The sequence below is a fragment of the Ascidiella aspersa genome, chromosome 2 (assembly GCF_963924565.1).
Source record: "Ascidiella aspersa chromosome 2, kaAscAspe10.2, whole genome shotgun sequence".
NCBI classification, from domain to species: Eukaryota; Metazoa; Chordata; class Ascidiacea; order Phlebobranchia; family Ascidiidae; genus Ascidiella; species Ascidiella aspersa.
In genome coordinates this window covers 9,687,267-9,710,836 of record NC_139448.1, presented here as the reverse complement: position 1 = coordinate 9,710,836, position 23,570 = coordinate 9,687,267, and the positions used below count along the sequence as shown (strand labels likewise).

The 23,570-nt window shown below is 38.3% G+C and overlaps 2 protein-coding genes across 2 annotated transcripts; one reads left to right on the top strand and one right to left on the bottom strand.

Annotated features, from left to right (window-relative positions):
* Positions 1–17: 17 nt before the first annotated feature.
* LOC146163512 (uncharacterized) lies at positions 18–14,310 on the bottom strand. Its single transcript, XM_083380528.1, has 20 exons — positions 14,153–14,310; positions 13,581–13,687; positions 13,452–13,515; positions 13,066–13,307; positions 11,451–12,876; positions 10,856–11,002; positions 9,844–10,054; positions 9,121–9,334; positions 8,073–8,250; positions 6,502–6,701; positions 5,660–6,097; positions 5,246–5,342; positions 4,540–4,674; positions 3,877–4,053; positions 3,050–3,185; positions 2,330–2,487; positions 2,139–2,242; positions 1,489–1,599; positions 877–1,060; positions 18–378 (listed from the first exon to the last, which is right to left on the bottom strand). Exons 1-20 carry the CDS (start codon positions 14,308–14,310, stop codon positions 267–269), a joined length of 4,599 nt encoding a protein of 1,532 aa, XP_083236654.1. The 3' UTR covers positions 18–266.
* A 487-nt stretch (positions 14,311–14,797) lies between these two features.
* On the top strand, positions 14,798–22,946 carry LOC146163511 (leucine-rich repeat-containing protein 45-like). Its single transcript, XM_083381958.1, has 10 exons — positions 14,798–15,219; positions 15,865–16,143; positions 16,647–16,771; positions 17,578–17,745; positions 18,046–18,205; positions 18,321–18,469; positions 19,529–19,811; positions 20,708–20,946; positions 21,629–21,913; positions 22,154–22,946. Exons 1-9 carry the CDS (start codon positions 14,878–14,880, stop codon positions 21,909–21,911), a joined length of 2,028 nt encoding a protein of 675 aa, XP_083238084.1. The 5' UTR covers positions 14,798–14,877; the 3' UTR covers positions 21,912–21,913; positions 22,154–22,946.
* Positions 22,947–23,570: the final 624 nt, after the last annotated feature.

The following is a 23,570-nucleotide window of genomic DNA, read 5'->3' as shown; positions in this document are numbered from 1 at the left end:
ATATTAGAATTGCGCAAACAAAAAACCTGAAGTAGGATATATCAAAAAGCATGTGGCCGAAGATTGAGTCACCATAGTTTTTTTTACCATTGTTATATACTGATTAACATAACGACACGAAAAAGGTTTGATTTGTTAGTTTGTTATTTTTTTATAAATCTTGCGAATCACCAAATAGACCAGTGGTTCTCAACCATGGTGCCGAGAGATATTTCAAATTATTTAGCATCTCAATTTTTTCTCTATTGGTAAGCTTCTTGAAATAGTTACGCATGACCGACTTTCCACTGAATCAGACTCCCGTCGTTTTCCGCGGCTGTTAAAAATCTTAATCTATCCGACGTGCTTCGAAGTTGCGTAATCCGAGAAATGTGTCCTCTGAGCAAAAACAGCAGCAGATTATTACACCACGCTGTACAAAACTAGTAACCTCCCTGACTTGTCACAAAAACAACTTTCGTATAGGCTATAATGTTGTTAAAATAGTAATGTTTAAAACGTTAACAGCTCTCTTGCCCCGCGGGACTTAATTAGACCTATATTCTCACGACGATGAATTTCAAGTATGTGCTTTTTTTTTGGGTAGGCTACTCACGGTAAAAAATATGTTCTACTTCTACCAGGCCGCGTCTTTTTTAACCAGTCAAGCCCGCGATTGCATTAAAAGTGTTTGAACTAGGTTTTTGTGTTGCATGTTTGTGCACTACCTCGAGAGATAAGGTGTTTTATTTTGATGTAACTTCGTAACATCATCTCTGAAAATTTCCATGCGATACGGTACGGTAAGAAAATTATTCTACTTTCACACAGTCAATTAAACTAAAAGGAAAAAGTAAAAAAAAACCCTAATTAGCTATAGACAAAATACCAGTTTACCTGTAGGTGCAAGTTGTTGACATGCTAGACCCGGGTATTGCCAACGCGGTAATCTTTCCATCAGCATCGCCAACCCATACCAGTTGCCCACTGCTGCCGCGATCTGCGGTAATGCCTGGTTTTCGTGGAAATTCGCTTAGGTCGTGAGCGGAATACGAGTGTTCGTCAAACTCTGACCACAGGCCTGTCAAAATATATGCGAGGATGTTTAATTCTGGGATAAATCGAAAAGCAAACTGTTTGCAGCTCTATAAAACTATTGCCAAACGCTGTATATAATATACTAGGTCTACTTTAATTTTTCATCGAAGAATTTTCTTACTTTACATATTATGTATACCGATGGTTGGTTCAAATTTTTGTAGGATATAAGTTTAAAATAAGAAATTAGTCTCTTAAACAATTTTCGCTTTATGTAAACCGGATGTTCACTTCTCTGTTTAGAAGTCCAGCTGAATGAATTTGATTAAATAGTCAGTCTATTTTGATATGTTTTAATCAATTCAACGAAACTTACCATAATTGGTTTTGGAAGCTACGAATATAACTAAGGTAAAGCGCCAACAAAAGTCTAAATAAATCGCCTGAAATCACTTTGCTGAATTGACACACCTTGCAGACTGTAGTCGAAAGGAGATGACGCGGATGTCCAAGAAATAAGCGGAAGATCTTCTGGATTTGTCGCTCGCATAGTTCTTGTATTCCAAAATAATGTTTCTATTTCTGGGCAAATAGATTGGGGATAAGAGCAAATAAGACTTATGCATGAAACTAGCAGGCCGCCAAGTTGTTGTAAGCTAGCTTACGCTAGCTCCGTAAACATAGACTTTAAACAGCATATCATACATTAAACGTTTAAAATGCAATTAGAGCAAGTCGTCACTGTAACTAAATATTTATATCAGGGAATCGAACCTAACCCGAACTGAAACTTAACAAACCGGTTTTCAGCCATTTTTTCTGGAGTCGACCTGGAACTGTACTGAATAATTTGAAAGAACCTGAACCTGCCAAAAAACGGTTCACCCCAGCATGACGTCACAACTTGCATTTTACAGATTCAAGTTATGTCACGTTCAAAATTTTATAAAAAAGTATACTTGATTATCTGTTGAAAATAATTTACTCGAACCAAACTGCACCGGAACTTTTAAATTCCTCCGAACCGAAACCAAAACCGAACCGGATTTAAAAAACATCCTTGAACCCGAACAGAACCTGAACCGGAAAACTCAAACTGTTCCACTCGCTGATTTATATACCTTGTTTTATGCTGGATGTGCGCAGAAAATAGGCCCCACGGAATTTCTTGGTTGACCAATCCAATCCCGTGATGAACTGCGATGTGTGGCCAGCATCAGAACATCTGCAACAAAAAGTGAATCAAGCATGCGGTTAAACATCTTTAGCGACAAACACTTAACAAATCAACTCTCTTTGCAACGTCCCTCACCTTCCCAACTCAACAACTTGATCTCGGCCGATGTCGCCGTATATTATGATGTCATAACCGACCGACACGGCGAGCTTGCATCCGTCAGGAGAAAAGCGGATCTGGTTGATTCTGGAGTTTCCTCCTCTTGAACAAACGCACGCCACTGGAGCGAAGAGCTAAACAAGAGCTGGTACATTAGACATATTAAGCTATATAGCACAATAGCAGAGGCGTATCCAGTCTATTTTTGCGCACAGGGACAAATTTGCGCACGGGGCCAAATTTCATTCAAAACTTTAATAGAGCGTTCAAACTTTAATAGAACATTGTATTTATAGAAGGAGAAGCTTCATTTTAGCATTTGTAAACCTCATTTTGGCGTCCCTGTACCTTGGCGCCCGGGGACATATGTAAGCCTCTGCACAGTGGTTATACTAACCTCTCGTGAGTTGTGACCCCTTCACAGGCATGATCACATTTCAGAAAAAATGCGTCACAGATTTTTACAAGGCAGGTCTCTAAAGTTATAATGAAAACCCCAAACATAAATCGAAATCATAAAGTTTTTACCTGGCAAATAATTGGAATATTAAATATTTAATCTCCCCCTGTATCACACCCCTTTCCAGCCACGGGTTCCAAATTTAACCTCGGTTAGCTAGCCAAAATAAAAAAAAAAACAGTATTTAAAATGATAAAATTTTATTTTTTTACTTCAGAAATAAATTTTTCTCTTACCTCAAAAGCGTTTTTGTTTATTCTTGCCACTGTAACTTTCCCGACAGCGGTTCCGATGGCAACCAGTTCGCGGCGCGCGCAAGTGTCGAGACACGTGACTCCAGAAAGCTCCGGCACCTTGCATCTTCCAACGATTCTGTGACGTAACATATATCCACGCTGAAGTACCAGATGCCCATGTGTGACTTTGTACGGTGTTTATAAACCTTTTCGCGGCGAGCCATAGATTAATCGTAAATGAAACACTCCAAGCTCGGGTGACCTAATTATGACCACTGAACTTTTTGAAGCTAAAGTGAACAAAACAAAAATAAGACAATAGCAAAATTATGCTTAAAATTTAATTAATATGAGCCAAAATCTTCGTATTGCGATTTTTTTTCAATTTGGATAAATCTTGCTCAAACAATCTGAATAAATCTATAACCATGTGAAATATTACAGTTGGTGACCTATGCAAAACTAACGACGACTTAAGTCAGGGAATCATGGGTTGAAAAACTGACCATTAGAATGATAAAAATGCAATATGGTTTAATTGGGGGTAGAAAAGATTCTTTGTATCTTTGTATATTTCTTTGTATGTTTCGTACATCTTGCACGCCTATGTGCTATAAATAACGAATTTGACTGTGTAAAGTTTTGCATACTTTATATAGATGAATATTATTTCAGAGAAAAGTTATTTAGAGTTAGGCAACTTTTTCGAAACCAACTTGAAAATGCATACCTAATGAACAAAGGCCAACAAGCATTCTTGGCAATCAAAAGACACGGTTAGTGTAAACCCATTTTTTCGTTGTCATACGTTACACTCTTTAACTTACGAGTGGTGTTTCGCGTTATAAAGCACCAACCATCCATCGTCGGAGGCAGCGACGAACATGCTTCTCTCATCATGACTCAACAAGTCCTCGTTATAAAACACATCCAAGCACTTGACTGTGTTTTCAGCCGCGCACGGCTCAACTGGTTTGGCTGGCTCTTCACTGCGGGTTTTCTCCCTTCAAATTGTATCAAAACGTTTTAAAAAATATAGATGCAAATAATTGTCGGACAAAGGTTTGCTGATGTCTGGAAAAAAACTTTGTCTACTTTTGCGCGATTTGTTATTCCTATTTTCAACTGTTATTTGGAAATCTAAGAGATTAATTTGCGATTTTATTGCGCGCAATCGGGTAATTGCGATGCATTACAATTTGTTTGTAATGATAATTGCTTCTTCTATGTTTCGTATATACATCTTGCACGGTACAAGGTGAAACATTAGGGTACAATAACGCAATGCTGACAATAAGATTAAAGATCAAATGATGTATTTTTGTCATGGTTTATGAATTTTGCCGGTATGGTGACTTTATGTGCCTTATTGATTTTGAAATGACAAATGAAGTTTGTTTAACATGTAGCCTTAAAATGTTCATAAAAACAAAATTGTACGAAAGAAAACTGTCAATTAGGTATTTAGTCACTTAAAAAAGTAACCTCACCTTAGTAAAATCCTCTCGTGAGCACGCAACCGCGGATAGCTCGTGATCGCATTCCTGCTGTCGTGAAGGTTGAAGATTTCCTCTGGGGTTTTCCACGCGTGTGAAGGTGATTTGTCGTAAACTTTTCTCCTAAGTCTAAAATCGCATTAAGAATTTACTATTTTCATTAAACTACACTTAACACGAGTTGTAGGCTCGTATCATTCTGGTGGAAAATCTTTTTAGGAAATTTTAAGAAATGTTAACACGTGTATGAGATTAAAACAGCTTTGTAGGCCAAATTAAGGGAAATCATGAGCATGCGATGTTTTTTATAGTAATTTTTTATGCAATAACATTCAAAATTAAAGCCTATAGCAGTGTTTCGCAACCTTATTTGGCTTGCGGCACCCTATATCGAATTATAAATATTTCGCGGCACCCTTTCTATTTTTTGCTGAGTGATTAACTGTAACGTTACAATAAACGAGTGTGAAACAACACACTAACTGTGCAACAAGGTTGAAAAGCACATTTTAATTTTTGGCACTTTTGTAAAAAAAATATTTTGTATCAAGAAGCTTACCAATAAAGCAAAAATTGAAATTGTAAAGAATTGAAATATCTCTTGGCACCCATGAACGTTACAAAGTGGCACCCTAGAGTGCCGCGGCACCCCGGTTGAGAACCACTGGCTTATACGCATCACAATTAAATTTTGACATACCCAGCACTTTTGGCGAGATGTCTCATGGGCGTCTTCACCTCTGCGTCTTCTTGGGCTTTCGACAGCGACTCGTGGTAAGCGCGAAGATTCTGCGTCCCTATAAATGTGGTAAAAATAACATACAATAGCTTACTTTTAATTCCACCGCGATAAATCTTTGTCATGACAACCTTTCAATATTAGAGCCCCATGGTTTTAATCGACATTTTTCACCTGATTTATAATGCCACCTCACCAGCGAAGGAAGCTTAATTCTAACTGTTAAATATGCAACTACCATATAAATACCGGAGTTCGTGAGTTCGAACCTCACTGCAGGCTTGTTGTTTTTCTAGCTTGCTTGATTGATCGACAGATTCGGTGAGTCTGCGATGGCTTTCGGTTTACTACCGTACAAAAAAAAAACATCCCCACCTCTCATTTTTCGCTTCTTCGATGTCATTGCATCAATTTTGGCGACCACGCTCTCCTTCTTTCCCACGCTCCTCGCAACCTCCGCCTCCTCCCAGGAGGAGAACAGGGAGGACCTCCTTTCCGGCTGCTGCTCCTCTTGAGGCGGTTTGAAATCGGAAACCTTGTTCTTCAACGAGTGGGTGGACTGAGATCGTTTATGCATCATCTTAAGTCCCTGCCCAGCGCCGTAACTGGCCTCCTGCTGGTCAAGGCCGACTCCTATTGCAAGGATGGCGTTGCTGTCTGTGGCCACGAAGAGCGTTTTGGACACAGTGGCCAGGCAAGTGGCGGAACCGAAGCCCGGTGGCAGCTTGACCTGTCCGCAACACTCCAACTTGGACTTGCGACAAGCGAACGCCTTCACAGTGCGGTCACGTGAACCCGAGGTGAAGATAATGCCTGGTAGTAAGGTTTACGGGTTAAACTGCGGTCGAAGACAGTAGGTTGAGTCTATGAGCAATCGTGTTTAAAGCAATAACGAGATTGTCGTTCCGGCTATGACAGCAAAGATCATCCAACAAGAGCTATGCAATTTTTGTCACTTATTCACAAGCTTAAGAGTCTCAGTTTCGGTGCACGTGTATAAATATAAGACAACCCGCTTTAAAGATTCGTATAAAATGAAAAAGTTTCGTTATTTTTCAACTCCTTTTTTAAATTAGCTAAAATAAATAAAGATTTCGATAACGTATTGCGACGCCTCGCTTCCCTAATTTACTTTAAACGGTGCGGCTTCCTTTCATTTTTAGTGTCGTATATCAAACGCCAAAAACTTCAGTAAAAACTTTAATGACAAGACTTACCGTCATCGTTCACGCAAACCGCCGACAGATGGCACTCGTGAGCATGCGCAAAACCGCGAGTCGGCGTCTTGCTTTCTTCCGACCAGAGGAGCAGAGTCCCGTTAGAGTCGCCTGTGAGCAGGGATCCGTCGCTAAAGTGGTTCGTTGAGTAAGAGCACGAGAAGAACTCGGCTTTGAAGAATTGCTTGCCGACGTCGCCTCTAGAAATCAATTTAAAGATGCCTAAGTCATCGCGTGCCCGAAATCAGCCAGGGATATACAAAAAGGCTAGACCATTATCTGGCCTACAGTAGTATTTAAGTTGGCTACCTTAATATTGGTCAAACTCTCAAAAGTTTAAAAGACACCGTGAGTTGAATCTTACTGTTTTTTGAGTTGCAACCTTGCCTAGCAATCCTGCTAGACCAGGGGTTCTTAAACTGGGGTCCATGGACCCCTTAGCGGTCCGTGAACTAGTTTTAGGGGGTCCGTGAAGGACAAATTAAAATATTGGTGTATAATTAGGAAGTAATCAATTTTTCTAAGGAAATAATTTAATTAAAATTGAAACGTTTTTGCATTGAATGTCTCTATTTCTATTCTCCTTTTCACATTTTGTGGACTGAAAACTGCAGATTTCTACAGTCTATTTGTATTAAGACGTCAATTTATGACGTCATTTTTTTTTAATTTCTTGCTTACCGTGGTCCACGCGAAGCAAAAAACAATATAGGGGTCCGCGGAGAAAAAAGTTTAAGAACCCCTGTGCTAGACCGACCCATCATGTATGCTGCATGCGTTATCGTTAGTCAGTGCGAATATCGAAGAGCTAATTTACAGCTTTACTCATTAGTTTAGGTCAGGGGTCACCAAAGTCACCAAACTGTTTTTTTTTTATATATATGGCTGGACTGTAAGGATTGGCGATCGCAGGCAAGTTAAATTTTTTGGCGTGAAGCGTTTTTAACTTGATTATCCTTAAACAAAGGAAATAACAAAAAACCTTTGCAAAAAACTTAAAAAAAATTATAGTAATAAATTGTTGTTGAGTTTATAATTTCTAAATTAGTTTGAAGTTGTATCCTAAATTTAACAGTTCAACTTAATTAAGAAAATTTGCCGCTGACCGGTAGAATTACCCTTGCTGTATTTTGGTAACCCCTAATTTGGGTAATAAATTATATTGGGACTTTAAATGTATACGACTCTATTCACCAATGTTATTTCAAACAAAGATAAGTATATCCTTACCTAAGTCGATTCGACCTTGTTAATGACTTGAAAAAGCATCTCATTGAAAACGCGTGCTGTTTTGGATTAACCGTTTGACCAGTTATCAATCGAAAGTTACATTCCTTTTAATCAATTTGCAAAGGGGGAAACAAGTTAAAACAAAAAAAATAAAAACTCAAGTGGAATATTAAATTAAAAATTTGCGATTTCTTTTTGAAAATGCATCTTGATAACATTTATAGCCTTCCATTTTATATTTGTATATTTCTACACCTTAACTTAAAAAAACTTTTTTACGTCTGAAATTATAGTTTACACCTTAAATCTACGCAAAATCATCTAAAGCGAGTTTTTCTTACGTAACGGGGAGCGACAGTTGAGTGCCCTCTCCTTCCCCTTGCACGTATTCGTCGTCGTACTCGTCCAAGAGACGCCAGAGCTGCAGCTGAAGTTTACCGGCCGTCACGAACTGCCCCTCGCCCGTGTTAATCGCCCCAACGCACCTCGGTCCGTTTGGGTTCACGCTGAGCTTTACAGCTTTATTGTATTGCAGTCAGGGTTAAACCCCTATTACTTTTTAATGGCCTAGTAAACTTCATAATGTTTGCAAAATAATTTAAATCCACAAGTCAAATCGTTTTCAACAAATAGCAGGTTACCAGTAAGTATACTATAGTTTTCCATCAAACTTGTTTCCTAGTCAATACCATGACAAGCCAAAGAGCTTAAAACAAAACAACATTAAAATTTCGAAATTGGAAACTAAATCTTTGTAGGGCAAACAGAAAAAACGAAATATATTTTAACCAAGTAAACGTGTTCAAAATGGGGGAAATGTGTATATATTTTAACAATATTCTAATCTAAGTCCAGTCCGCTGTAGGCTATATAGAAAATGAAAATACGTTAATTTGTATTATTTTCTATTATAGAAATACGTTAATTTGGTCAATTTGTCCGAAAAGGTGTCCAATCAAAAAAAAAAGTGAAGTGCACTTCATGCAAGATACTGTTTAAATTGTTACAACACAGAAAACGATGTTTTGGTTAGGTGGATATAGACGTAGAGGTACAGAGTACATAATTGCGAACCGTTAAACTAGATGCTCATCAGGATTTGTGAGTTTAATTTCTTGGTTGGTGTCAATGATTTCGGCGCTGGTGTAGAATCCTACCACAGCGTTGAATCAATTATTAAAGCAACGCACAATATTTGGGTTGTGGTGTCTGTTAGTGTTTGGGTGAGGGTTGGTCAAGTATTAATATTTAATAATATTGCTTAACCTACCCAAACCCAAACGTTACTCTTCACTCTAACCCAAATAATGTTCGTTGTTGTAGGTTTATAGACCAGAGTCACGATTTCATAAAAATAAACATATATGAATTTGTAAAGCTGACGGAAACCTGGCTGCTTCTTTTCCTGGTGTTTCTTCGCATCCGTCACCCGTTTTCCGCTTGTTTTTGGCCTTTTTAGTTCGTTCTTGTTGGTATTCGACTTGACCATGGAGGCTTCTGGAATCTTTGTTTCCAGAGCCGTTGTTCTGCTCGTGACCTTGCAACCGCCGCGCCACAAGGTCATCGTGCAATTGTCGTCATTCTCCAGCGTGACAAAGTGATCCTGAGAAAGTCAGTGATCAATAAGACATTAGTCAGTCGTCAATAAAAAGTTTTAGGGTAAGGACCCGACGAAACAACCTCAGAGAGCCTTAATGAGAAATTGCTTTTTTAAAGAGAGATGTTGAATAGTAATTTAACACAATCTATTTTGTTGGTAATCTCCATTTCACAATGAGCTATAATATAAAAATCGTAATGTTGTTTGGTAATTTGTTCTTCTCTGTTATATTGCTTTTGGAAGAAATTGATTACCATAATTAAAATATATTATTTCACTTGCCTCGCCACTTATTTATAGGCCTGAATCAAGTTTAGAAATATATGTACAAGATTTTACAACACTAAAACTAGGATTTGGCCTATAACTTTAATCTAACCTCTAAAACCTCGTCATAACTAACTCGAAACAGTGAGGTCTAAGCCTTTTTTCAAACTCTAACACGGCTGTAGTTACCAAATAATTGTTTATGCGTAGAAGGGTAAGTTAACGTTCCCGCCGTACTCTCTAACCTGGAAATCCAAGAACTGCATTTTCAGCACCGGGCATCTAAGCAAACCCAGGCCCAGCACCGTGATGGTTTCCAAGGATTCCGAGTTCCAGATCCGGACGTGGACCTGGCCGAAGCCGACCTGGGACGACGTTTCGTCACAAGGGGCTACCTGGACAGGGCTGGACAGCTGGGCAGACGCAATTCGCGGTTCGGTCGGGTGACAGGCGATGCTGAAAAAGTTGGTTGTACGTTTTAACAGTATTTAAGGAATTAAACGGGAGACGCTATTTTATGGTTGTTTCTTATTGAGTTGTCTTATCATAGAAGGTAAATTACTTTATAACGAAACAGCTGGTTGCGGGTGCAAAAGCGAAATCAAGAAATTAAGGATGTTGCAGATTACCAGTCGTTGGATGAGCATAGTTAAATGTGAGTACAGCTTAATCAACGTGACGTGACTTTGCTGGTTCAGTAAGAAAATCTATTATAATTTCAGAGTTGAAGTTAAACACTAATATACACTATTTGGCTTATTAAAAAAAGTAGGCCTGGGGCTGCGGAGTCGGTTAAAAATAACTCGAGTTCGACTTCAGCCCCCCCAAAAATAAACACAAATAAAACTTCCGAGTCCCGAGTTCGACTTCGGCCAAATGTGTAATTTAGTTCTGAGTTCGGCTCAGACTCTACAGACTGTATCCACCAATTTACGATACGGTGAATATTGAGCAATCCACTCATAGGGGTGTGGTATAACTCATTCATTCGCAATACATGGTTGAACAATATCTACCATATGCTATTCCGTCTTTACAATTTACAGTTGGCGGCCGTTTCAGTTTCAAAATTTGGTACTGCACATGCACACGTCGGACTCTGGACTCGGGTATTTTAACGTGGCCTTACTCGAGTCCCGAGTCCGAATTTGTAGCCCTGAAAGCAAGCGCACAAATTTGGCTCGTTAAGCAAGTAGCAAAATACTAGCGGTTTGGCAAAAAGGTCATACGTGCGTAAAAAATTATGCTTATACTAACCTTGTAACTATGCCGCTGTGTTCCATGTAATGTCTCTGCGTCTTGCGAAGGTGGTTGTAAATAATCACGATTCGGCCGGAGAAGTAAATTAGTTCTCCATTCGCGTTCGAGATCATGCATTGTGAGAGTTTCGTGTTGCACCCGTAACTACACGACAAAATGTTATATGTTTAATATTCCTTTTTTGATTTCATGCTTTCTCTATGTTCGATACGGTCAGAAATATTTAAAAATATATAGCATTGAAACATTTTTAATATTTAAACACAAGTTTTTGATGGTTTTTATATATTGTTTTAACTATTACCTTTAGCCATGTTACAAAATGCTACCGAAGCGTTGGTTTATCACATTGTTTTTGTTAATAGCTTGCTTTTGAAAAATACCAAAGTTGGCAATGTTTATCGAAAAAAATGAATTTCTAACAAATAACATCAATTCGTTTAAATAAATAAATATGGCCATGGCGACGAATAACCGATAAATGCCATTCTAGTCGAAATACATTTCTCTATAAATGTCTTACAAAAGTGCTGTATTTTTCGAATAGCGCGCTTTTTCGATAGATCACGTTTTAAAAATAATTCCAACTTACACCCATTCGATGGATAGGTCGACTTGACTCATATCGACCGGAGCGGGAAAATTTTGTAGACCAACATCGCTGGTATCAAACAACTCCACCTCGGTAGTTCCGACGTGGACTTTAACAGATCTGACAACGCTTGGGCCGAAAAAGTCGCCCGCTTCGTCACCAGAGGACTCACCAGTCAAAGAGCTGTTGTCAGGAATCAGAGGTTGGTCTTCCTCATTCTTTTCCGGAATACTTTCTTCCTTCTTAGCAGGGATTTGTTCGTTTTTGTTACTTTGCGTCTCTGGTGCGACAGGGCCCTTTTTCTTTTCGCGTTTTCGCTTTTTCTGTTTTTTTGTTGATTCGTTTTTTTGTTTCTCCGGATCACGGTTTTTTCCTCGCGGCGAACTCTCTGCACTCTCGCACTCTTGATCAAAGTTAGCTTTCAACTTCAGTCCGTCTTTCTCCGCGGCCAAGTCTTTATCGTCGGGCTCTTCAGTCTCGCTTCCAGGACTGGGTCCTGCGTCGATTCCTTCCGAACCGCCTTCCGTAGCATTGCCATTGCTGGGTGTGACGTCATTCTGTTTATCGAGGTTAGGTTCTGCGTTTTGAGAATCAGCGGTATTGTCGTCTAGTGATTCACTCGCAGGAGTGTTGTGATTTGGATCGCCATTTTCTATTGGTTCTGGATTAGTTTCGTCTGACGTGAGATCGCTCTGCAGATCTTTTTCTGAAATCAATTTTTGCCTGTTTACAAATTCGGTCGTGACGTCATCTATTTTGGCTGAGCTGGGGTTGTGCGCGTCATCGGGTTTTTGCGCATCGTCTGACAAATGTTCTTGTGCATCTGCCGATTGTTCATCAGTGTCAGATGGCAGGTCTTCCTGAGCTTTTGTCATTTGAACTGGGTCGGTTTCTTGTCCGATTGACTCTTTGCTTTCGGCTGGCAATTCATCCAATCCAGTTTGTTTTTCTGGGTCTTCTTTTGTTTCAGCCTCTTTTCTGACTTCAGGGGTAGGTAGGTCTTCTAACACTTTGCTTTTGATTTTACTATCTTGATCACTTCCAACGGTCGCCTCTCCATTATCGTTGGTGATGGGAAGCTCATCTTTGTTATTCTCCTTCTCCTTGGAACTGTCTTCCGTTTGATTTTGCGTCTTTTCAGTGTATTTTGCCGTAATTCGATTCAGTTCGCTTTCGTCCAAAGGAGGCCTCTTTTCATCCCTTTTATCACCCTTCTCACCACCTTCATCCTTGTTCATGTCCAGTGTTGGCGACTCTGCTTTGCCTTCGTTGTCCTTTTGTTCTTGTGAAGGTTGTTGCTTTTCGTCTGAAGTCGAATTTTGGTCCGAGGACGATGGCTGTTGCAGTAATATTTTAAGAAAAGGAGGCTGTTCTTCTGTGCTTGGCTTCGTCGGGCGATTTTCGTCAGTTTGAACTTGATTTGGCTCTGAAAAATAACATTGAAGCTATAGTAAGTTCCACTAATTTAAAGACTTGTAAGTACGAATTCAGGAAAATTTACCAAATTAACCTGTGAGTTATATTTAAAATTAGGTTGACTGACTTAAAACTAAAACTTGACCCTTAACTTCTTTTGGAGTTAAACTTGTAACAGCTGTAGAGTGACGGGGCGTACCTTGTTTCGGTGAATTTTCTACGTTTTTCTTCGTTTTTTCACTTGAGGTTGCCGACTCCAGCTGTCCGTCACCGGTTGCTTTCAGAGGTTGGTCTGGTGCTGTTCCGCCACTTTTTCTAAATGCCACTCTAAGCTTTCCGATCCCCAAGGCTTTCGTTCGAAGTTTGTCTAGTTTGTAGTTGCGTTTTCCAGTTGGTGTAGGCGGTTTGAACTCAGTTATTGTGGTAGGAGGTGGTGACAATCTAAACATTACGTTTTCCTGATTTTTTTCAGCAAATTCACCAAACAAACTTTGTTACTGTATCGTTGTTAATCTATAGGCCTAGATAGGCCTAATTGCTTCGTAAGCGTTTTGCAATTTTGTAAAATATAGCTGTAACACAAACTTTTTATCGGTTGTTATTGCTGGTTTCTCTGGTTCCTTTGGTAGCACTTCAACACTGTCTCGTCCTACAAATAAACAGTTTCAATTCAAAATAATTTAAAAATGCATTTATCAAAAGAGTCAGACTCACCTGTTTGTCTTTGCGCCTTCTTCAAGTGGCGGAGTGCAATTTCAATGTTCACTCCACGATTATCGATGATAATTTGGCCGAACTCCCTTCTGGTTCGCTCATCAAGGCTTAAAAGTTTTTTTAGAGTGTTAACCAGTCCCTAATTGTTAACAATACATAACAATGGTGTTTTCGGGTGTTTTAAAAGCTTCTTAATAATTACCAATCAACACAAAGTAATAATCTAATATTACACATACACCACATAAAGTTTGATCTTTATTTCAATTTTTGTAAATTTACGAATTTGTTAAATCGTGAATAGGTTAATCGGGTGGCACTACAAAAAAAAAATGGCATTCAATTCTTGACAAGCTGTCGCACAACCATACTTTATCAGTGAACACGGTTGTGCGAAAGCTTGACGAGAATTTAAAACAATTTGTCTTTATGTACCGTATAGTGTCACCCGATCACGTTATTTTAACGTTTGTTTAGAATATTGAAACTCATATACAATCTTGTTACCAGCAGTAAATACTTGAGTTTACGCAGCGCATGCAACACTTGAGAAGTAATAATCTACATCCTACTTAATTTCGTGAAATTCCAACGCCGACCAAAACGAGTTTTCATCTTGAATGCGTGAATCCGTGGCCAGTCTGTCCATGTCCATCTTAAGATACCGCAATCGTTGTAGGCTAACATTTTTTAGGCTTTTTATCAGTACTTCTTCACGTAATACACTCATTTTATTCCTCAAACCTCCTAGTGCAGTTAGCGACTGGCGTGAGATTGTAATATGTGCGATATATTGCCCCAGTAATGTTACACCCATCCATTGTTCAATCCACAAAGTGGGCGGATAACATGTCAACCATTGATATAGCGTTGGCTTTATTTTACATACGCTTTCCGAAAATCTTTAACATTTTTTAAACATGAAGTAAATGATTGTAGCACAAGCTTCTATATACAATAACATTTTATCTAGACTTTTACTGTAATATTTTACAAAATTGAAATTAAAAGGTGACGGTTTTGTTAGCGATTTGTAGCATATAAGCGCAACAAAATAAATCGCAGTTTTTTTTAAATCCTAGTTTTTTTAAATGGTCCACGGCCTTAGCATACAGTTTTAAAAAACAACATAAAATTTAACAACCGCTATATTTAAAGATCCGCTACACCGTTCCGCTCTGTAGATTCTGATTTTAAAGCGTTTTGCTGCGCAAAATCAACAATCACTTTCGCAGTTTTACATGTTTTGTGATACTTTGTGATGTAAACAGCAGTTTTTATAATAAATTTTGCAGACATGGAGGAGTTCCGTTCGCTGTATTTGCGGCTCTGCAAGGAGCATTCCATAGATCCGCAAGATTCTATTTTGTCGAGGATCGAAAATCAGAGTTCGGGTGACAATGGAACGTTAGACCTTTCGAATCACACTCTTGAACTTTCTACTTGCGCTGTTCTCAGCAAATTGTTCTCCTACGATCTTCCTGTTGTCAGCGTGGTGCTTTCAGACTGTATGCTGAGCAAGGAGTGCGCTAAACACCTTCTTTCTGGCCTGTCTCGGAACACAGTTGTAAAGGAACTCGACTTGCGAGGAAATAACTTTCGTCGGATTGGTGCTGAAGCGCTGGGCAACTTCCTGAAGGTAATGTAGTATTAAGTTTAGAAATCAGACAACATTTCTTTGTTTTTTTGCCCTAAAAACTATTATATGTGATCCTCTTAAAGTAAATTGGGCGCTCTTTCACTATTGTACGTGAAAAGTTATGCAAAAAAAATAATAATAATACCGCAGTAATATTATGTTTATTATTAATAATAACTTGACCCACCCTCAACCAAACGCTAACCCGCACCCTAACCATAACAATATGTGTTGTGGTATGCGGCATTTAAAGAAAATTTGTTTTTTATTAATTTTTACGTACAATAGTGAAAGAGCGCCGTAAATTGCTACGAATAAAATGAAAAACTGGTATTGAACAGTCGCAACCTATTGCTAGATACAAAAATTGTTTTTCTAAGCAAACTATAGGGATCTGTTTGTCCCTAAGTTTTATGAAAAAATTTATTTATCCATTTATACTACATTTTTATTGAAAAACAAAGTCTAAAAAATCATAATTTATATACCATTAAAAATATAATGGTAGTTAAATATTGTATCCAATAAGATTTATTTCCAGAATCAATCGAGAGAAAATGGTTTTTAGTGTTTTTGTTTTTTGTGATAACAATCAACTTGTCTGGTTAGTTTCTTTACATTATTTTCTAAATGTTTTTAATGCAGAACAATCACACACTGGAGACACTAGCTTTGGAATGGAATGCTCTTGGCGTGTGGGAAGTTTCTTTTGCGGCGTTCTGTGATGGCTTGGCCGTTAACTCATCTCTCATTCACCTTGACCTAAAAAACAACCAGATCGATCACGTTGCCGCACAAGAATTGGCTTTGTCCCTGCGTAATAACTGTACCCTGCAAACACTTGACCTAAACTGGAATAATGTTGGCTTGGTAGGAGGAAGGGCATTAGCAGAAGCACTGAAGAAAAATCACACTCTTAACAAGGTAGAAATCGATATATTTCTTTCTTTAAAAAACAAACTTTCTTAAAATGTGTTTTGTTAATATAAAATAATTTTACAATTTTAGTTACACTTGGAACTAGTTTTGTTTTGTGTGCTATTTTACAGCACTGATTAGAGATCAACCGATATCAGTTTTTCAGCCAAAATTGTTACCTGATTTTTATGTTTTGCCAACTGATATCAAATACTTTTTTTTATACCTACTAAAAAAATTTTAAATTAATTTATAATAAAATCCAAGCAACATTTTAGTTTATCTACCATTATTTATTAAACTATTACCTTGCTTGTTAAGAAAATTTTCACAAAAAAAGAAAGTTTGTTTGTTTTTGAGGAACAACTATATCATATTTTTGTATCAAAATATTGGTCGAAATTTACTCATACCGTTATATCTGTAGAACTGAAATATTTTTATTGACAAACTTAAACCAATATATTGTTCTATCTCTACTAATGTTTATTTTTGAATTATGTGTTTAGATAAGTGTGACAGGAAACAATATCCCCAAAGATGTTTTGAGTGCCATTGAGTCATCTACTTTGCACAATGAAGACAGGGCACATTTGACAATGAGCTCTTTACACAAAACAAAAACTCTGACACAGTAAGTTTCAAAATTATTTGCTACGGAAAAAACAGCAGTTTTAAAACCATGATTTAGGTAATTTGGAACCACCATTTAAAACTATAATTGGTAAAAATAAATGGTTAGAAAAATAAGAAAACTGGAAAAAAGTAGCAAAAGTTTTTAAATTTTCCAAATTTTAAAAGATTAATCACAGCCTAGTTTTATTACCAAAAATTTGGTTTAGGGCAGTGGTTCTCAACCTTTTAGCAGTCGTGGCCCCCTTAGATTGACACTAAACACTCCGTGACCCCCCTTGTTCACCAATTGGATAAATATTACACATAGCATTACAAGAGAGGTCTATAAAGTAATAATAAGAACAACAAATTTCCGTCTCACTGGCTCATATTAAAAATGGGGCATGGTTGTGGCTCCCTGAAAACTGCTCTGTGGCCCCCCTGGGGGGCCGAGGGCCACCGTTAAGAAACGGCGGTTTGGGGCAACTAATGTTGTATATATCACAACAATAAAGTACATATAAGACAATCACAAATTTATGACCCTGTTGATGCAGTGTGATACACAGTAAATTAATAAGTCTTTATCCTATTTTTTTCATAAAAAATAGATCGTCAAACAGGTTCTTCATCGGAAGCAAAAGGTCACACATTGTAAAAATTAAGCAGTAATTAAAAGAAAAAAATGATTATTTCATTTTTTATCTACTGATAATTTTCTTAAAGCACTAAAAAGATTAGAATGATAGATTCTATTTCATTTTACATATATATATATATATATATACTGAAAACAATATAACTTTTTTCTATAATGACTTGCAGGGAAATAGAATTCTTAAAGTCTGAGAAGAAAAAGCAGATGATTGGTTTCATGGATGACATTGAGATGACGAGAGAGCAACTAGACGCCACAAGTAAAGCAAGTTCAAACAAGATCAACCAATTGCAAGTTACCCTGGAGGAAAGAAAGTCTGCTCTCAATGCTTTAAGGTTCACCTAAGTCCTTAAATCTAGCCTTTGTATTTAGTTTTTGCAAGCAAATGCCTTTATACCAGATTATTTCTAAATTGCCTTGTTATGGCAACATTACTAAATATTTACTGTGGTATATTTAAAGTTAATGGGAAATAATGTAATTTGACCTGGACTTTAGTCATTTAAAAATGGCTTGTTTACAACAATGGGTGATATCTTCAGTAAAGTAATTTGATGAAAGAACAATAAGTGTATGTGTACAGGTCAAAAAGGTTTTTAGTCATTGTAAACATTTCGGTTGTTATGTTTTACCAGGGCGAAGCTTGATATGAATGAAGCTTCCCTGACAATCAGTGAGCAACGTAATGCTGACCAAGCAGCCTTGCTTGAAATTTGTCGCCGAGACAACCAGGAACTTGTCAAGTCATATGAGGCTCAAATTGCAAGAGAACGGAGCGACAGCAATTCAGTAAAGGTATCACTACAAGATTGCCTAATGCCTATTCAACAGTTTAGGTCTATTGGACATTTCTGCAATTTATCTATATGTTTACACTGTAGCATCATTTTTGTTTTTTAATTTTTTTCAGACAACATATCAGCAAGACCTGGAACAAACTCAAACAACACTGGCTACCGCGAACTCTACAATAAACGACCTTGAAAGAAAGGTTAAATATCAGCAGGATCAAATCAACCTTCTGAAGGAAAATCTAGCCCAACAGAAATCCGAACACAGGTGTGAATATACAAATTCAAAATAAAAATTAGTAATCCCACATTAACTATCCTGATTAGGTTGGGACCAGCAGCCTATAAAAAACCTTTAAAAAGAGCTAACATAATTCAGTTTTTAAAGATATCTGTGCCAACACGCCATAGCCTAGCAAAATATAGCGTAAGAATATCCCATCCTGTTTTTTCTTATGACATTGTTTTGCTGACACAGAAATACTTATTATAGATAAATACATAGATATTTTTAATGTTTGGAAACGGATTTCCAGGGAGCAGTGAAAGACCGTTAGGTAATCAGCTGCTCCTTGATTGCTATAATATAACTATTACATGTGGAGGTACACGGATAAAAGTAAAATAAATTGAGTAGAGAACAAATTGAAATACGATAAAGCAACAGAATTTCGGCCGCAATGGTGGTTTGATTGAAGACGAAACATGTCCGTTAGGTATTGTCAAGTGTCAATATGTTGTGTAATTGCAATTGACATGTTGCATAAACAACCGGTTTGTCGGCCTATAAAAAAAGAGTCGCAGCAAATTAATAATACTTTGACCTGATGAAGCACGGTTGTGCGAAAGGTTGTCGAGAATTTAATACAATTGTCTTTATATAGTGACACCTGATCCCTTTATTTAGAATCAGACAAATACAGCCATTTAGAGAAAAACAAATTAGTTTTATCTGCTGATTGTCGTTAAATTACCGACAAAAACTATCAGGGGTATCCAACTCAAACATGCCGACGTGCCAATTTTTATCTTATTACTCCTCCCGTGCCAAAGTTTAGCAACCATTTTTTTTCTAATATTAAAAGCACTTTTATACAAAAAATAACAGTATAATGTTATAATACCAGAAGTAATTGTTTCTTTTGTAGTAATTGCTGGGATTGTTTTGTGTTGTAAATAAACAATAACAATTGGCAGTAGAACAACTTTAGCTTTGTTGACAATTGGCTGTATTTTGGGGGGGCTTGCATGCCATTTTTTATTAGGTCGCGTGTCACATTTGGCTCGCATGTATCATGTTGGACACCCCTGATTTACGTGTTGCCAGGATTTCAATGACAACCGCCGACGAGCGTCTTTCGTCGGAGCGGAGGCGGATGCAAGCCGAGATGCGAGAACAGGAGGAAATGAAGATGCAGGAGGTGGAGCGGATGCAGGCGGGCATCTCGCTACTCCAGCAGCAAGCGGATCAGAAGGCAGAGCGGGCGCGGCTCTCCAGGGAGGCCCTGGATCAAGAGGTGGCCGAAATCAAGGCGCGATTCGCTCAGGAGAGGATCGACCACGACGACTCGTTACGATCGATGCGCAAGCAACTTAAGGATGAGGAAAAGGTGGCCACCACTGTTTGTTTTTGTTTTTCATATTTTGTTTTTTGTGCGTGATGCTGTCGACATGTCTCAACTATTTTTGTTCGACCAGGGTTTCTTAACCTTTTTTGAGTGAGGGTGCACCTGTGAACCTCGAAATATGTGGCGACGCACCTGGCAAGCGAAGCGAGCGGGTTTTATTTGGTATACCCGTATTACTTTTAAATTTCTTAAGTTTCATTACATAGGCTTCATAGTTGCATAATCTCCAAAGTACTGTATGCTCAGTGAGCTAAGCCGAAAGAAAAAAATGAAAAATGTTAAAAAAGTATATGTCCAAGAATTTTAAATACGTTTTCCGGTTGCCCGCGGCGCACTTGGCTGCCTTCCACGGCGCACCAGTTAAGACGACTGAAGCTATATAGACTCCAATACTTTCGATGAAAATTACGTTGTATTTGTTTTTTGACAAACATTTTGGTTTTAGCTTTTCTATTATGATGATTCAGTGTATATTTACTAATGTTATTGTTGGTATTGCCTTGAAAGTTATGCTAAAGTTAATTTTTGTTATTCCAATTACGTTAACCACAGTATATTTTATATTTTGCTTACGTTACAAATGTTTAAGCAACAGGAAGAGTTGTTCATAAATAGATTGCTCTGCAAAGTCACATTGCAACTTATTTACTTTTTCGTCCTTTCAAAGGTAAAAAAAATACAAAAAAGTGTGGTACGGTACTACAAAAGCACACATATATTTTCATCGTTCGAAATTTCTAAATATTTAAACAAACGTAAAAAATCTCATCCTTCTTGCTCGCAAAAATCCCAAACGATATAGTTAGGAGTTTCCCTTGCGCAAATTCACTCCAACCAACAAAAAAGCTTTTTTCACACCGTGTGCTGTTACTGCGCAGTTCCAGACCGAGCAGCTTCAGGAGAAGACGCGCTGCCTTCAGGCCGACAAGGCCGATCTGCAGAAACGAGTGGCCGAGCTGTCGGGCGGCCTGGCCGAGGCCGAAGCGGCCAAGACGGCGTCGAACGCGCAGCTTGAAAGCATGCGAAGGACGGTGGACGGCTTGCAGAAGGTGCTCGGCAATAAGGACGACGAGTCGGAAGAGAAGGTGGCCCGGGTTCGAAAGGAACTCGAGAGACGGTGAGGGAGCTGTTTTTATCTACTATAGGGTTCTTGGAGAAGGATGCTGGAAGCCAGTTTAACGGTTGCTGCTTTCTGGGTATTTTTTTATTTCTTGTTAGACTTCTAGTGCAGACAGTCTAGTGGTTCTCAGTCTTTCACGCGTTGTAGGCCCGTTCTGTGAGCTCTCAACGAACTATAAACCGGAGCGGTTCTTGCCAGCTCACCGTGTGTTACAGCACTTTGGTTAATACGACGTTTACATAGTGTTGCCTATATTTCTTTGTTGTCCGGTTGGGCGGCCGTACCATAGTTGCGCAGACCACGTACAGGTTAAAACAAACAAATTAAAAAGGCGGCATCCTACAAAAATAGCAATTTTCGTCTAGCAAACACAATACTTGACTAAAAGATGAACGTCTTCAGCGTGAAGTAATCCTTTAATCCTAGTAACACAAAGTATATTATGAACGAAATAAAAAATAAAAAAGTAAAAATAGTATCCTAAAAACATTCACCAGCACATCACAACTGGTCTATGCCAGAAGCTAACCATATCTTAAAGGCCGCTTTCACGTTTTCACCGCCTACCACCAAAGCTTGGCTGCTCGGTTGCTTATCTTAAAAAAAGCAAAACGAATATGCCATGCCCCTATGACAAAATTGCTCAATGCTCATTCCCAATTGATTTCTTCCTTTCCAGGATCTCCGGCCTAGAAGAAGAGGCCTCAAAGTCGGGCAGTCTACGCGAAAAGATAGTCTGCCTTGAGACTCGCCTTAGCGAGCAGGCGGCCGCCCACAGACAGACGGTCAACGAACGAGACAAGGAGCTCGACCGTCTTGGCAAAACGATCCGAGCCCTCGAGGCTGATGCAGAACGCGCGAGAGAAGACGAATCCCGGAGAGCGGCGGCGCTCCAGGCGGCCATGTGCTCTTACATTCAGGGAGCCGGAGCCCGCCAGCCGGCCTCGCCTGTAAAGCTGTAGCGGTAGGGTTTTGTTGTTGTTGCTGTTAAACCGCGCGGAGCGTTGCCTGTTACCTGGTTTTAAACACGGGTCTTTGATATTTTTCTACGTTTTTGTATGTGGAGATCGATTTCCGCTCCAATATATATATATTTTTTGGAACAGGTGTAATGTTGATATATGCCTAGTAATTTTTAGTAAATTCTGAATTTTATTTTTTAAAGCTTTGGCCCGTATTTAAACTGTCTTCTCTACGCCCGCAGGAAAAAATAAAGAAGAACACATCTGATTATTTTCGACCGCTGAACGTTAGAACGCATTACGTCCTCATCTGTTATCGTCAATACTGTTCAAAAAATACAAATAAGCACGCAACGAAATGTTGCACCTTGACAACCAACAGCTGACAAGTCTTAAACAGTTTTTGATCTTATACAGGTCATGCTTTTTGCCTTTTAACCGTTTTTTAAACAGCAAGACCGCATATATAAATAATCTTACATACCGAAGTTTCGCTTCCTAATTTTAACATAGATTTTTATTTCATTTATCCGTCCTCGCAAAAAATGCCACGACTTTATAACAGTTTTGGCCTCTTCTCTTTTTTGTAATCGGGTTCTATAAGAGCTTCCCTTTTAAAAACTTTTTTTTGTTTTAGTGTCTAAATAATACAAAAAACGTAATCCCATTACCGCGTCTTTTGATTAAGTCACTTAACCAATTTCCTCGCTGAGATCTTGAAATGTTTCTCGTTGTGGTTTGGCTTAATCCTGAAAAAAAAAATCACGAGCTTTCTTGCCTTTTTATAAACTTTAGTCGACAAACGAATATTTTCTGTTTTCACTTGGTTGTTTCGCCTTATTAAAGTGTTTATAATACCCTTAAGGTTTGTTCTCAGCTTTACTTTCTACTTGTGTGTATTTTAGGCAACATTGTGCAGTTTTTTTGTCAAGCTTGCTATTTTTTAGTGTTTTGTTTCGCTTCATCGCTCTATCCGTCACGAGATTTATAATGGCACGCCTAATATTGCTATCTTTGTAATACAAAATAAATAGAATTTTCCAGTACACACTTATGTTTAGCTAGTAAAGTCAGTTACTTTTTACCGATAGTTAAAATGTCTGATTACATAGGTGACACCTGGGCCAAAAAATAGTCGATGATAATAAAATTATTTTGGTGTGAATTTGACTGCTAGGACTGCCTTTGCCAGATCTCTAGTGTTTATACACCGAATTAAAATGACTTAAGTCCCAGTCACGTTAATCTTAAAATAACTTAATCGTTAATTTGAAGTCCGAATAAAGTCGTTTGAGTAGATATCAAGTCAAGTAGCACCCGATCCGTTAGAAATCAGTGACCTCAAAGTATAAAAGTCGGACTTTTTGATCCTTTGAATGCACTGATTGTCGTAGACCTTTTTGCTTAGAACTGCACTGATTTCTGACGGATGGGGTGCAAGTAGGCTACTTTTAATAAAAATAAAACGTTAACTGATAAACTCGTCCGAATGAGCACTAACTCAACAAAAAGTTGTCACAAACGCAACGTATGTCAATCAAATTGTTTCATTCAGTGCAAATATTAAGATAAATACCCCAATTTACACAAAAATGCGTAATTGCGTAATTGTAAAGCTTCATGTCAACCCAAGTAAAGTTGTTTTGACCCAAATACTTT

Bases quoted from the DNA above. Each gene is read 5' to 3' on its own strand.
- LOC146163512 (XM_083380528.1), bottom strand. From the start codon at position 14,310: ATGAGTGTATTACGTGAAGAAGTACTGATAAAAAGCCTAAAAAATGTT. The intron at 13,516-13,580 runs GTGAGTCTGACT...GTTTATTTGTAG, and splicing joins GAAGGCGCAAAGACAAACAG to GACGAGACAGTGTTGAAGTG. The intron at 4,054-4,539 runs GTGAGGTTACTT...TACAATTTGAAG, and splicing joins CACGAGAGGATTTTACTAAG to GGAGAAAACCCGCAGTGAAG.
- LOC146163511 (XM_083381958.1), top strand. From the start codon at position 14,878: ATGGAGGAGTTCCGTTCGCTGTATTTGCGGCTCTGCAAGGAGCATTCC. The intron at 17,746-18,045 runs GTTCACCTAAGT...ATGTTTTACCAG, and splicing joins TCTGCTCTCAATGCTTTAAG to GGCGAAGCTTGATATGAATG. The intron at 18,470-19,528 runs GTGTGAATATAC...ACGTGTTGCCAG, and splicing joins CAACAGAAATCCGAACACAG to GATTTCAATGACAACCGCCG.